The sequence below is a fragment of the Marmota marmota genome, unplaced genomic scaffold (assembly GCF_001458135.2).
Source record: "Marmota marmota marmota unplaced genomic scaffold, marMar, whole genome shotgun sequence".
NCBI classification, from domain to species: domain Eukaryota; kingdom Metazoa; phylum Chordata; class Mammalia; order Rodentia; family Sciuridae; genus Marmota; species Marmota marmota.
Genome location: NW_026000169.1, coordinates 1576436 through 1589858, shown reverse-complemented (window position 1 = coordinate 1589858; position 13423 = coordinate 1576436). Strand labels below are relative to the sequence as shown.

The following is a 13423-nucleotide window of genomic DNA, read 5'->3' as shown; positions in this document are numbered from 1 at the left end:
AAAAAAAAAAAAAAAGAGTTTAAAAAAAAAAAAAAAAAAAGAAGTTAAGAATTTTCACAAGACCATGAGTGGAAGTGGCAGAGCTAGAATTTGAGCATCCACATTAGCCATTTTGCCTCCAACTGATGAATGGCCACATTTGAGGACCAGTCCTTTTGGGCATTTCCAAAATAAGTAGTTTGAAGAGCCTTTTCACAGTTGGGTATCATTCACTGGCAGGGCCTTCAGGTAGCTTCAACACTTTTTCTCACCTCCAGCATCTTATTTGCTTCAGACAGGTGGTTCTCAATCTAACGATGTTCTGAATGAGAAACTTTGGCATCTTGCAGACTTTTATTGCTAGAAAAAAAAAAAACTTTCTGAATCTTTCTTCTCTGTCTACAAATCCAATTTCCCTTTTCTTGAGCCCCAATGAAACTGGAGTTCAACTTTCTTCATCTCCTTATACTCCTTCGTCAATATATTTGAAGAACCAAGCCTCGTCTGCTTGAAATTGGTCTCGGCTCCATCTCTCTTCTGTAGCTCTTGTCTAGACATTATAATAACCAATCCCTCACATATGAATCCTGGGTGTTTTTCACATCAGCGACCCTGTAATCAACATGCTGAATGCTTGCTGAGCATGACTAACCACTTATAAAAGAGCAAAGCATGATTCAGAGAACTCCGCCAAAAATAATGCGTTATTTGGCCTCGTCTTAGCCTGGTACAAATTCAGACTTTTGAGTCATAAAGCTCATTAGAAATGCCATGTATTGACTCTAATAAAGATTTTAGTGCAACCAGATTTAGAGTGGTATAGTTAGGGTAGGCTACAGGATGAATTTGGGTTCAGAGGCAGATGACGTCAGGGACATAATAATCTCTTGAAAACGAAGGCCTTATTACTTTTGTCCCCAGCTTCTGCCATCAAGAAAAACACCTGATTTGGGAGATGTCTCAGCCTAATAGAAAAAGCAGGCTTTCGTGATCTGAGCAGAAGGGATTTATTAAAAGGGGTTTTCTTATTTGGGGTATGTGTAAAACTGACATAGATCCCTCCTAAAACTTGCTTGGGCCCCCTGCCTTCATTAGCCCTGATTTAATGAAGCTGTCACATATCCCTGCTGGATGAGTTCCATCACTATAGTTGCTCTGCTTTGAAAGCAACAGTAGCTACTACCTTTAACAGCAGCTCCACCCTAGCTCCCTGATGTCCTCCTTCCTACTAGTGACAGAGGCCAGAAGAGGAGCAGCTAGAGCAGTAGAGGGAGCTAGAGAGAAGGGTGAAGGGTGGCCCTGGGACAGTTAGCTCACCACCTCTTTGGGAAATTGCAGATAAGGGAAGCTGGCATTTAGCATGGGGCTAACATGTTTGAGGCCCTGCATTATAGTTCTTCACCTCTGTTGTTGCATGTAACACTCATGACTGTGGAGGAAAAAGAAAATATATTATAGATTTTACAGATGAGGAAGCTGAGTCTCAGAGAGGTCCAGTTCTCCTATCTAGGAAGTGACGGATATAGTCTTACTACACTGAATGCTTGTCACAATGACCTTGGCTATGGCCCCCCTCTCCCCACTAAGGTTACATCCTTTCTTACCAGCCCTTGCTCTTGTATCCTCAGGCAGTTTGGTGGTTATGCCAAGGAAGCTGACTACGTAGCTCATGCCACCCAGCTGTGTGCTGCCCTGGAGGGCACAGCTACTTACCGAAATGACATCTACTTCTGCACTGGATATGACCCTCCCATGAAGCCCTACGGACGTCGCAATGAGGTCTGGCTCGTGAAGACCTGAGTGACTCATGGCATCGAGAGCTTCCTGGAAGTATGCCTCTGCGTTCCCTGACTTGGGGTCAGGAGGGGCCAATGCTTCTCAAGTTCCAGCTCTCCTTCAAAGCCAGTCACTGCCAGTTTTCTGAAATAAGCGCAGTCCGTATACTGAGGTTCTTTTTCTCGTGGTGGGGAATAATACAGCCAAGATAGGCAATATGGTTCTTGTTAATTTAGAATTTTCTGTGGCAGATCAGAAAAACTCCAGCAGTACTTTCTCAGCCATATGGGCCACTAAAAACTGATTTTTAAACATCACTGAATTTGTATTTCTGTTAATGAGGGAATATGTGAATTGTTCACGATCTTTCAGCTTGATTCTTATAACAGCTTGTCTAAAAATAAACCAAATATAAAGATCTCTGACTTAAGCAGTTGAGACAAATCTTAAGTATAATTATTTCCAAGGTTCTGCAGTCTTACAGATAATATAGTTATTAGTACTGTTGACGGTGTTTTTCACAGCAGGAATCCTGTGTTTGGAGTTCCAAAGTCCTTCCGAATGTTAACACAAAGACCCTGGGGAAGGGGATGTTCACCGTGTGCTTGGCTGTCTCTAAACTGGTGTTTACCAGGACCATCATGGAGCACGTAATATGCCCCTAAGGTGAGCATCACTGTGGCCCATGGAGGGTCCCAGAAGTCACAGAAGCAGACCAAGGAGAAAAATCACTTGCAATCACAAACAACTCTGGGGGCAGGGAGTTTGCCAGGAGGACCTATTTGGGATGATGAGATACAAAAGAAGGCTGTGGTTCAATTTCCTTAACTAAAAGGAACAGAAATGACATGCAGTTTGGCTGCAGAGAAGGAAAGAGGAGGCGAGGCTGTGAGCGGGAAGTGCAGAAAGCTAGGCTGGATCAGGGCTGTGGGTGAGTGTGTGTACATGGAAGAGGTTGGTGGGTCACAAGGCATGTAGAGGGTGCTCCGCTCCTCCCAAGGCATACCAGAGTCTGAAGCTGTCCCCCACCCTATCTAGGACAGATGGAAAGGTTTTCCAGGAGAATCTCCACCTCAGATCCACCTGTGGCCCAACTGGGTTGGGTCCAACTGGGTTACTACCTGAGAAGTGAGGGCTCAGTGGGGTGCTTAGTAGGGAAAGAGAAAACAGCCTTCTCACCACAGAGGCTCTCACTGGACAGGAGTGAGGTTTCCCAAGGAGTGGAATGAGAGCTGCACATAACTTTTCCTAGAGATCTTCCTGGGTCTCTTCTAAAGGCAAGTCATGGCCGTTTCTGAAGATCAGCCTTGATTGTCTGCCAGATATCATGCTGGACACCATGTATGCACCCCCCTACCCATATGTTCCATGCTCAGTCTCTAGGGAAAGGGAGGTACCATTAGATCCCCACAAAGAGATGAGGAGACTGGAGCTCCCATGGGTTTTCACACGGAACTCAGGGCCAAGACAAAAGGACACCACAGGGACCTTAGCACATGTCAAACAGTTTAGATTTTGTCCTGAGAAAAATGAACAGTACCTGAGTGAGTTTGAACAGGACATGATACCATCATGTCTTAGCAGGGAAATTCTGTCCATGGCATGGAAAATAGATGGGAAGGGGATGTGTCAGGAGGCAAAGAGACAAGTCGCAATGCTAGGTAAAAGATGATAGTGGCCTAAACTGGGATGGTGGTGGTGGAGATGGAACAACATGGACAGTTTGGAACAAGAGAGGATCACCAGGACTCGGTGAATGATGGGTGAATGAGATCAGGGAGAAAGTTTTGATGAGGATCAGAGCATATTACCCTCAAGTATGTCATTTTGTCACATTGATTATTTTGAGCTAAAGGCAATTGAAAATAGAGACCAGAAGGTTTCTCTGCTCTCCCCTTTTCTACCTAAAGCAGAGTACATTTTTCCTGAGAAATCTGCTCTTCTTGTACCAGGAAGAGAACATTCATGTCACCAGGGACAAGGGGGAATCAATGACAAGATGAGTCTGTACAAACAGTACTCAGGGGTTACTTTTATAAGGTAGAAAAGTTCTTAAAAAGTTAACCCTTATCTTCCATAAGTCATCCAGTAAACTTCCTAGTCTCTTTCCCATGATTTACCACCCCGAGCTCCAGCCCCTTTCTCCTTTGCCCTATCATGTCTCCACATTTGCTGCTCTTTGTTAAAATGGTATGGAAGCCCTGGGTCTAGCTCCTGCTTCAGGGTTTTCACTTCTTCTGGGAAGCCCTCTCCCATACCACATAAAAATATTCATATCAGATAAAGTGTGTATGCTTTTTCTCCTGCTAGTCTCCTTGGTCAGTTCAACCCACTGGCCCCAGCCATAGAATTTAGGGAGGTCAAGTACAACATCCAGGATTTGGGCTTGGGCGTGTGAGTGGGTAGTGTCACCCCTCAAGGTAAAAACAGGTGGGAAGCAGCTTGGCTATGGGATAGTGTCCAGAGGACGTATTTAGTTTGCAAAGCCTTCAAGTGAGGCTACCTAGGGGACGGCTGGGAGTGTGAGTCTGATGGTTAAACAAGGAACCTAACTCAGTAACTGTGTTTGGATGCCATGTAGAGAGAGATGGAGTGGGTAAATAGGAACTCAGAGAAAGGCTGTGGAGGAGGAAGGAACAGAACATTTGAAGAAGAGCAGAGAAAAAGAGTCTGACAATGACAAGAAGTGGTAGAGGAGACATGTCAGAAAATGGAAAAAGAAACCCGCCATTGTGAGAGTGCTCTGACCCAGTCCTGAGTCATCCGGCGTCCTCCTTCACCTAACTCCTACAACAGCCCCTCCCTGGCCTTCACACTTGCACTCCTGCCTCCCTTTTTCTACACAACATCCAGAAAGATCTTTGCTTTAAAACTCTTTTTTTTTTCACTTAGACTGAGATTCAGACTCCACTTTGAGACCTGTAAGGCCTTGTGTGATCTGGCCCCTGACTTTTCTCCACGCTCCCTCATTTCTAGGCTCTCTTTCTATCCTCCAGCCTTGGACACACTGAGCCCTGCTTGACCCTAGTAGCTGCAGTAGCTGTTATGTCTGCCTGATTCCCTTTTTGTCCCGTTTTCAACGGCTGGGTCTTCTCATCCTAATAGTCCTAACTTGACCCCCTTCTCAAAGAGGCCTGCAATGGCCCCTCTGTCTAAAGTACCACCTCCCTATGGTGTTCTGTCACAGCATTTTTTATTGTTTTTCTTTATAACACAAATCATCACTTGTAATGTTTTGGACTTATTCACGTCCTTTTTTGTGTGTCTCACACCAGGTAAGTTTGGTGAAAAAGAGATTCATATCTGCTTTGTTCTCCATTAAATGGCCATCATCTACCTCAGGGATTTATCATTTAGGAGTAAATTAAGCTGTAAGTAACAGAATACTTAGACATCAGTAGCTGAAACCAATAATGTCTTCTTTCCTCTCATAGCAAAAAATCCAGAGGTAGGTTCTGTGACTCAATGATGGCACCTCTGAAATTGTTCTCTTTCCCATGGGGCTGCAAGATGACTGGTGCAGCACCTGCTATCACAATCAGTGTTCAAGGCCAGAAAAGGGGAAGAGGAGAAGATGCTGTATCAGTTGCATCCATCCCATTTTACAAGAAAACACAAACTTCCCCAAAGTTCCCAAAGCAGCAGGAGGCAAAGCGTCCTTATGGAATCAGTTCTATGTTCAGTTCTATAAACCAGTTCCTATATTTCACGGGTCAGAACTGACACATAGGGCCCCCTATAGCCAGAAGAAAACTGGGGAAAGTGTGTGTGTGGCTGTCCAACTTCTGTCATGAGAGCAGCGAGGGAGAAGGATGTTCAGAATGGCTTTGGGGTAGCTGGTCAACAGTGTTTTCTGGAAGGGGACAAAGAGTAGGTGTATGTGCCTGGGGTCAAGAGTGTGGGAAGGTGGGAGGTGGGAGACATCTGGGAGTTGGGGTGAGGCCAGACTGCAGAAGATCCTACAGACTTGGATTCTGCATCTGGCTTCTGAGCCAATGGATACTGGTTCAGAGGCACTTTCCTACCTGCTCTCCCAGTGTCTCCTGCTCCCACCCCGCTCTCCTCTCTTCACCTTTGAAAAGCCAAAAGAATGGAGGATGGTCAAGGGAAAGAAGGGAGAAGTGATTTCAGCCACCTGCCCCACACGGAGGACATAGCAGGTGACTGGATAATGGTGATATTATAAATGGAGGGGGAAAGAGACAGGACCTAAGGAGATGAAATAAGTTCATCATTATTCTGAATTTAATAGTGACAAACAGAACTAGAGACCAGAGTTTCTAATTGCCAATCTATTGGCTGGCAGAGCAGTCTTGTTTCCTGATTCCCCCCTCCCACACTCCTAATCAGTATCTTTCCCAAAATATAAGCTGATGAAGGCCTCATCTCATTCTTCTTTCCCTAGGGTCTGGAGTAAAACTTTAGAATGCTGTACAACTAAGTTGGAAACTAGTCAACAGGAGGCTGCAGATACCAACAAATACCTAATCTACACTCTAGGCCTAGTGCCCAAGGTCACAGCCTCAAGGCTGAAGCCTCTCCAGAACTGATTCTGTAAGGATGCTTTGCCTCCTGCCAGAAGCCACCTTCCTGTGGCATTAATATTCTCTTGCATTTTTGTGAGCTCCACCCAGTAAAATTTGTTCTGCCTGAACCACGGTGCAATACCACATTCTTAGGCTTCTATGAGTGTTTAAGACCCTGGGATGATTGTTATAAACACAGGGGAACCCTAGGCTGAGTTCAGGGAGCTGGTTGGTCATCACTTGTTTCAGGAAGATCTTTTTCATTTACACTTGGCTTCTCCACTCTTGAGTAATGTTACTTTGATCTTGAGCACAGTAATTAAAGTTTCATAGCATGCCACATTGACAGGTATTTATTTGGTTGAATGCCATGGATTTTGCCTTTGAATTTATACTCTTGACTAGCTCTTGGCTTTTCCCTTAGAAATATTTTGTTTCTATAGCAACAATTATTCTGCCGGAATTTCATGCACCAACCCAAACAACATAGCCATCAATGCAAAATTAAGAACCAAACCAGGGGTTGGGGATGTGGCTCAAGCAGTAGCGCGCTTGCCTAGCATGCGTGTGGCCCGGGTTCAATCCTCAACACCACATACAAACAAAGATGTTGTGTCCGCCGAAAACTAAAATAAATAAATAAATTAAAAAAAAAAAAAAAAAAAAAAAAAAAAAAACCAGGTGAGGTCAATGCAGAGTGGACTGCAGTGTGGTGACAATTGGTAAAACCACCTCTTATCTCTTCTTTATCATCAATCAACTAGACTCTCATCAAAAAGTCATTTTGTAGCTGCTCAGACCCCAGCTTCTTCCTATATGATGATTCTTCCTCTCTCCAGGGTTCCTTGTCCTCCAGTGGCATTAGGATAATTGCTGTTACCCGTAGGGTTCCCCCACCCCCATCCCTTCTGCATGCCTTCATTCAATCTGCTCCTATACCTAGAATCCTCTCCCCATTCCTCAAGTCCAGTGCTAGCATCTTTGAATTCTTCCCTGATCCTTGCAGTAATACCCTTCTTTTCTGTGATTTATGACCCCCACTTCATGTCCATTGCTTAAGGAGATGTACATAGAAGATGCTCAGTTTTATTCATGTAGATTGGTTAGAATTTTAAAAATAAGAGCTATCAATAGCTAGCATTGAGCATTCACCATGTCAGGCACTCTGCAAACCAGTTACATGAATTACCTATGTTACCAGTCACTACTTCTGTGACTTTTACCCCTCTCGCAGATGAACTAGGCAGCTCAGGGAGGTTCATCAGTAGCTCCAGTCCATCAGATGATTTGTGACAGAGCCAGACTGAACTGTGGCAGTTTTTACTCCAGAGCCCAGGCTCTTGGCCATTCTGCAGTGCAACACTATATACTCGGTTCAGTGTCTGCTTTCCCTGGCTGGCACGAAAGGCAGAGGGTGTACATCCCCAGTGAGTGTGCTGGGTGGATGCTTCCTCCTCCCTGTAGTATTTACTCTGTGGCTCAGCCAAAGTGTTGATAATATAATCCCTGTGTCCCCAGAGTTTATGCCACTGCCTGGGATGGAGAGGAAGAACTCCATGCACTCAAGACTCCAGAAGCAGCACAGACACCCAGGAGCAACCTCTCTGCCACTTATCCAATCAGCAGCCTCATCTTGTGCCTCTGCCTGTTGATTAAAATTCAGCTAAAAGTCCTTGCCCCTGCCCTCCTTTGAGTCCTTATGGGTTATCAGATTGTGGATTCATCCAGGTGTTTTTCAGGTGGACAGAGTGTATTGTATGGAGACAGGTAGTGACAACACTAGAGGTGGAGTCTAGCAAATTCTCAATTGTTCTAAGAATCAAATGAAACCTGCAGCACTTGGAGTATTCATAAGGCCCCATGGAGGAAGTGGGGTCAATTTAATCCTCAGGTGAAGCTTATTGGCTACTGGAAAACACCATCTTGACTTTTTCCCCCTCCAGGGGATTAGGTATCCCATCTAAGGTTAATCTTGTCACCTGTACTGGGAACCAGGTCCCTATCTCCTACTTTTTCATCTATTCTGTCCTTGAGGTTTCAATCTCTCCCCCATCCCTGGTTCTTTCCTCTCAACAAGAAATCACACTCATGTCTCTCCAATTAGAACCAAAAAAAGAAAGTAAGAAATAAATCCCCTAGGAGATCTTTCCAGTACACTCCAGCCCTCTCATTACCTTCATAAATTACCTTACAGATTACTTTACACACAAAGCTCTTGTATCCTTTTCTTTCATTTATTCCATTTGTTGATATTTACTTTCTGAAATCAATCATCATTCAAGGTCCAGCACACACTGGTCTTTATCAGGTTGCATGGCTACTCCATATCATTTGACCCAGATCTCTCATTCTCCCTTATGCTCCTCCTTTTATACCTGTGAATTGTAAGAGAAAGGTATAAAATGCAGAAATAAATCTAAAATCGCCAGAAGCATATGTCCAATGACCTACTTTGACTTACTTGCACAACTAAGTCACATATCGTAAAGTTACCATGGCCAAAACTGAACTCTTGATTCTCACCCTCCCAACCCCCAAAACCTTTTACCCCTCCATCTTCCTTGTCTCTAAATCATACCACCATTCACCTACTGCTCAAACCAAAAAACTGGAGATCAGTCTGAGAAAGATTAATCTCCCTTGTTTGTTGATGCCCTATGGTGTCCTTCTCCCCTGGTACCTATAGTCTGAGACCAGATGTTCCTCCAGTCACAAGACCATCTTTCCCTTGGAAAGTCCCATTTCTTCTTGATCATCCAGCAAGTTTTCTGACTTCTCCTAACTTCTCTTATGTAAAATGGAAGGATGGGTGGTGGGCAAGAGTGAGGACCCCCTCCTGGAACACAAACCCCAACAAAGTTTCCAGGCAGAAGTGAGAATATGGGATACCACATGCATTTGACCAATCCTCGCTTAAAATTCTTCCCTGTGTTTGTTTGTTTGTTTGTTTTGTTTTGTTTGGCATCAGAAATTGAATCCAGGGGTGTTCAACCAATGAGCCATATCCCCAGCCCTTTTTATGTTTTATTTTGAGACAGGCTCTCACTAAGTTACTTAAGGCCTTGCTAAGTTTCTGAAGCTGGCTTTGAACTTGCAATCCTCCTACTTCAACCTCCTGAGTCACTGGGATTATAGGCATGCCCCATCATGCCCGGCAACTTCTTCCCTGTTAACCATACTTTAGCCTGTACCTTGTTTATTGTATTTGGTTCCTTCCTCTGGCTTAACACAATCTTGATTCCTTATCATTCATTTACTTCACAAACCTTTATGGGGACCATCTGCATACCAAGCCCTGTTACAGGCAAGTAGATATATCAGAGAAAAAATAACATCCTCACTCCTGTAGAGTAGGGGAGATGGCTAGTGAATAATAAGTATATAAATGGCATATTACATTATGGTTTAGAAAGTAATAACTGTGAGGACAAATTTAAAAGCAGAGCAGGATAAAGAGAACAGGCAGTGTTGCGGAGTGCAGTGTGAGAGGAAGGTGTGAAGTCTTTGCTAATGTGGTCAGGGAAGGCCTCATAGAGAAGGAAGGCTGGAAGGTAGGGCCTGAGTTAGCCAGAGAGATATCTGGGGAAGCACATTCCTGGCGGAGGAAACCACCAGTGCACAGGTTCTTTTTTTTTTTTTTTATTGGTTGTTCAAAGCATTACAAAGCTCTTGACATATCATATTTCATACATTTGATTCAAGTGGGTTATGAACTCCCATTTTTACCCCGTATACAGATTGCAGAATCACATCGGTTACACATCCACGTTTTTACATATTGCCATACCAGTGACTGTTGTATTCTGCTATCTTTCCTATCCTCTACTATCCCCCCTCCCCTCCCCTCCCATCTTCGCTCTCTACCTCACTGCTGTTGTTCAATTCTCTCCCTTGTTTCCCCCCCCCTTTCCCCTCACAACCTCTTATAAGTAATCTTGTGTAACATTGAGGGTCTCCTACCATTTCCATATGCTTAGAAGAGTGATATTATCAAACTCAACTTAAAAACAAATCCCCCTGACTGCTGTACTGATGACTCACTATAAAGGGGTGCAAGCTTGCCTGGTGTGATGGTGCACTCCTGTGATCCCTGAGACTCAGGAGGCTGAGGTAGGAAGGTTGCAAGTTCAAGTCCAGCCTGGACAACAACTATGGAAACCCTGTCTGAAAAGAAAAAATAAAGGGGCTGGGGTTGTGGCTCAAAGGTTGAGTGATCACCTAGCATGTGTGAATCACGGGATTTGATCCTCAGTACCACATAAAAAATAAAATAAAATAAAGGTATTATGTCCATCTATAACTAAAAAATAAATAGTAAAGAAAAAAGAAAAACAGCTGGGGATCTAGCTCACAGTTAGAGAGCCCCTGGTTCAATCCCCAGTACTGACAAAAAAGTTTTTGAAGAGGTGCAGGTTTGGGATTGGACAGATCAGAAGCAGATGAGCATTCAGGAGCTGTGTAGTAAAGCAGATGAGAGATGACAAGAGATGAGGGCCACCGAGACCCTGATGGTGATGCTGAAGTGGTGGGAAGTGATCAGAATGCATTTATATCTGGAAGGTAGACTGACAAGATCTCCTGATAGACTATATGTGGGCTGTGAAAGACCTCTGGAATCAAGGGGACTCCAAAACTTTTGGTTTCAGCAACTAGAGGATGGATTTGCTCTCAACTGAGATGTGAAGGGCTCCTGGTGGAGCAGGTTTGGGGCTATCAGGGCCATTTGTCTTCATTCTATCTCCCATAACCAAGAAGACCCATATTCCACCTCCAAAGTGTCTCTTGAATCTCACCAGCTCTCTCCACCCCCCCCCAACCCAACCCTGGAGAACTAACAGCCACTGTTACGTCTCTCCTGGACCAAAGAGGGTCTCCTGCTTTTTACCCTGGTCTTTTCTACTCTGCTCCCAATACCTGGTGTCCCTTAGTACATTTGACAGTCTACAGCCAAACTGATCCTTTCACAACATAAGCTGGATCATGTCACTTCCCTGCTTGATGTTCCTTCTTGGTATTTTTGCATCAGACTACATTTCTGGGGTCTCTAGTCCCTGAATCATCAAGGCCTACTTCCAACTCCTCTGTCATCCTTTGCTGTTCCCCTTCTTGCTGCAGATACAAAGGACTTCAGTTTCTCATACACACTATGCTCTTTGGCATCTTAGCGCTCCCATTTACCTTGACCTCCCCACCTGGAATGCTCTTCCTCCCACTCTACATGTTTTCCTATCCTTTGGGTCTCAGCTTGAATGGTGCCTTCTAAGAGAGACCTTCCTAACCCACCCTAACCCACCCTAATAAAGGGACCCAACTCCATTATCCTCTGCCACAATATCTGTTATAGCACTTTCCACTTTCAATAATTATATAAGTATGTTTTATTTGCTGTTCTGTTAGCTGCTCTCCCACCAAACTGTAAGCTCACTGGGGACAAAAACCATGTCTGCTTTGTTCATCACTGAACTTATAGCATTTAGTATAATGAGTATTATGAACATTCCTGAAAGATGTGTTGAATACATGAATGAATATTAAATACAATGCAATTTGTAAATTAAATGTAGCAAATTAAATTACTTTCAGAATAATATTCATACTCCTTAATATAGCACACCAGGCCCTGGGTGATCAGACAGGGGACCCTCCTCCCCTCTCACTATTCCTGCTCCCAGGACTTGCCTACCTGCATTTGGAAAAGAGGCTGTGTCCGGCCTCACCTTGACCTTTGTGCAGGCTGTTTTCTCCTCTGGATCACTCTTACCCCTCACTTCATGTAGCTTACACATCTCTTCCTCTGAAAGGTCTTCTCTGAGCCCCTTTTCTGTGCACCTACAGGACATTTGCTGAAAAGCTACTGATATCTTCCTTACTTGCTTACCCCCTTCCCTGTCCCAGTTGATAAGCAACTTGAGTTTGGGTAGTGGGACCTGAGTCTTGTTCACTGTGGTAGCTCAAGTGCAACAAGAACCTAGCACAAAATAGATGCTCAAAAAAGTCATTAAAAGAATGAATGGGCAAATGAATGAATTAACACTCACAATACATGTCTAGGAAGAAGGTCTAAGAGTAAATAAATGAACTACTCTAATATGTAAATCTAACACTTGAATTTAATATAACAGTTTGTATGTTGATAATTGCAGTTTAAAAGACCTTCAAAATTGTTAGCATTAAATAGTCTTATTTAACCTTTGATACAGTTTATGCTTTCAAAACCCTGTAACTGAGTTCAGAACAAATGATCAATAAAATCATTGATAATTTTCACTTATGTAAATATAGCATGGGGAAGAAGAAACATTTAAGTTCAAAGGGATGAAGAAACTTTACCAAGGTCAGAGAGCCAGTTAGTAGCAGAGGTCCAAACCCAAGTCAGACTCCACTGCTCATTTGATGACACTAGTATTTTCAAACTTTTCTTTTGTTCCAAGCCCAGTCAGAAATACATTTTACACTCAAAAATTTTATGGAACAATATTTACTATTCCTACCAATGGTAAAGTTAATGCATAGAAAAATTAACATCAAACATTATTTTATAGATACTTATATATTTTATAAAAAATCCAAAATACAGTCTTAGCCATTTTGGTTTGTGTAAGTGCACTGTATGATGTTTGTACAATGATGAAAGTGCCTATGGGTTCATTTCTCAAAATGTATCCGTGCTTAAGTTGATTCCAGATTCTAACACCAAACAAAAATTTAGACATAATTTTTACTTAGAGAATGAACCTGTTTATAAATTTATTCCAATGGAATACCTGGGGACAAGTCAATATACATGTATGTATAGGACATTGTTCAACCTAGTTCTTTCCTTTTGAAAATCCAATCCAAGCTGTTACCCCAAAATTCATACACGCACATTGTGATTGTTAACAATAGCAATATATTAGTAATGTCAGCAGCCCTGGAAGTCTTTCTTGAATATTAATCCAAAAATATGCATAATGCTTTTAATCATTCTTCAGTACAATTAATGACAGTCACTATTCTCTTCTTTCTTCATGAAGTTTAATTAAATGACTGATTCAGAATTTTGAAAAGGAAAGATATTTTCTTTCAAGCTTCAGATTTTCTTCTAAAAAATAATCATTGTGACCTTGAGAAAAAAGTAAAATATAACAATATCTCTAATT

At 43.0% G+C, this 13423-nt stretch overlaps 1 protein-coding gene across 1 annotated transcript in view; it reads left to right on the top strand.

The window, feature by feature from the left end:
- The window catches only part of Hebp1 (heme binding protein 1), a 29244-nt gene extending 27059 nt beyond the window's left edge, over window positions 1-2185 (top strand). Inside the window, exon 4 of the mRNA XM_015498183.2 lies at window positions 1608-2185. Coding sequence (XP_015353669.1) covers window positions 1608-1779 — 172 coding nt within the window. The 3' untranslated portion in view covers window positions 1780-2185. The remainder of the gene's footprint in view (window positions 1-1607) is intronic.
- The last annotated feature ends 11238 nt before the right edge of the window (window positions 2186-13423 follow it).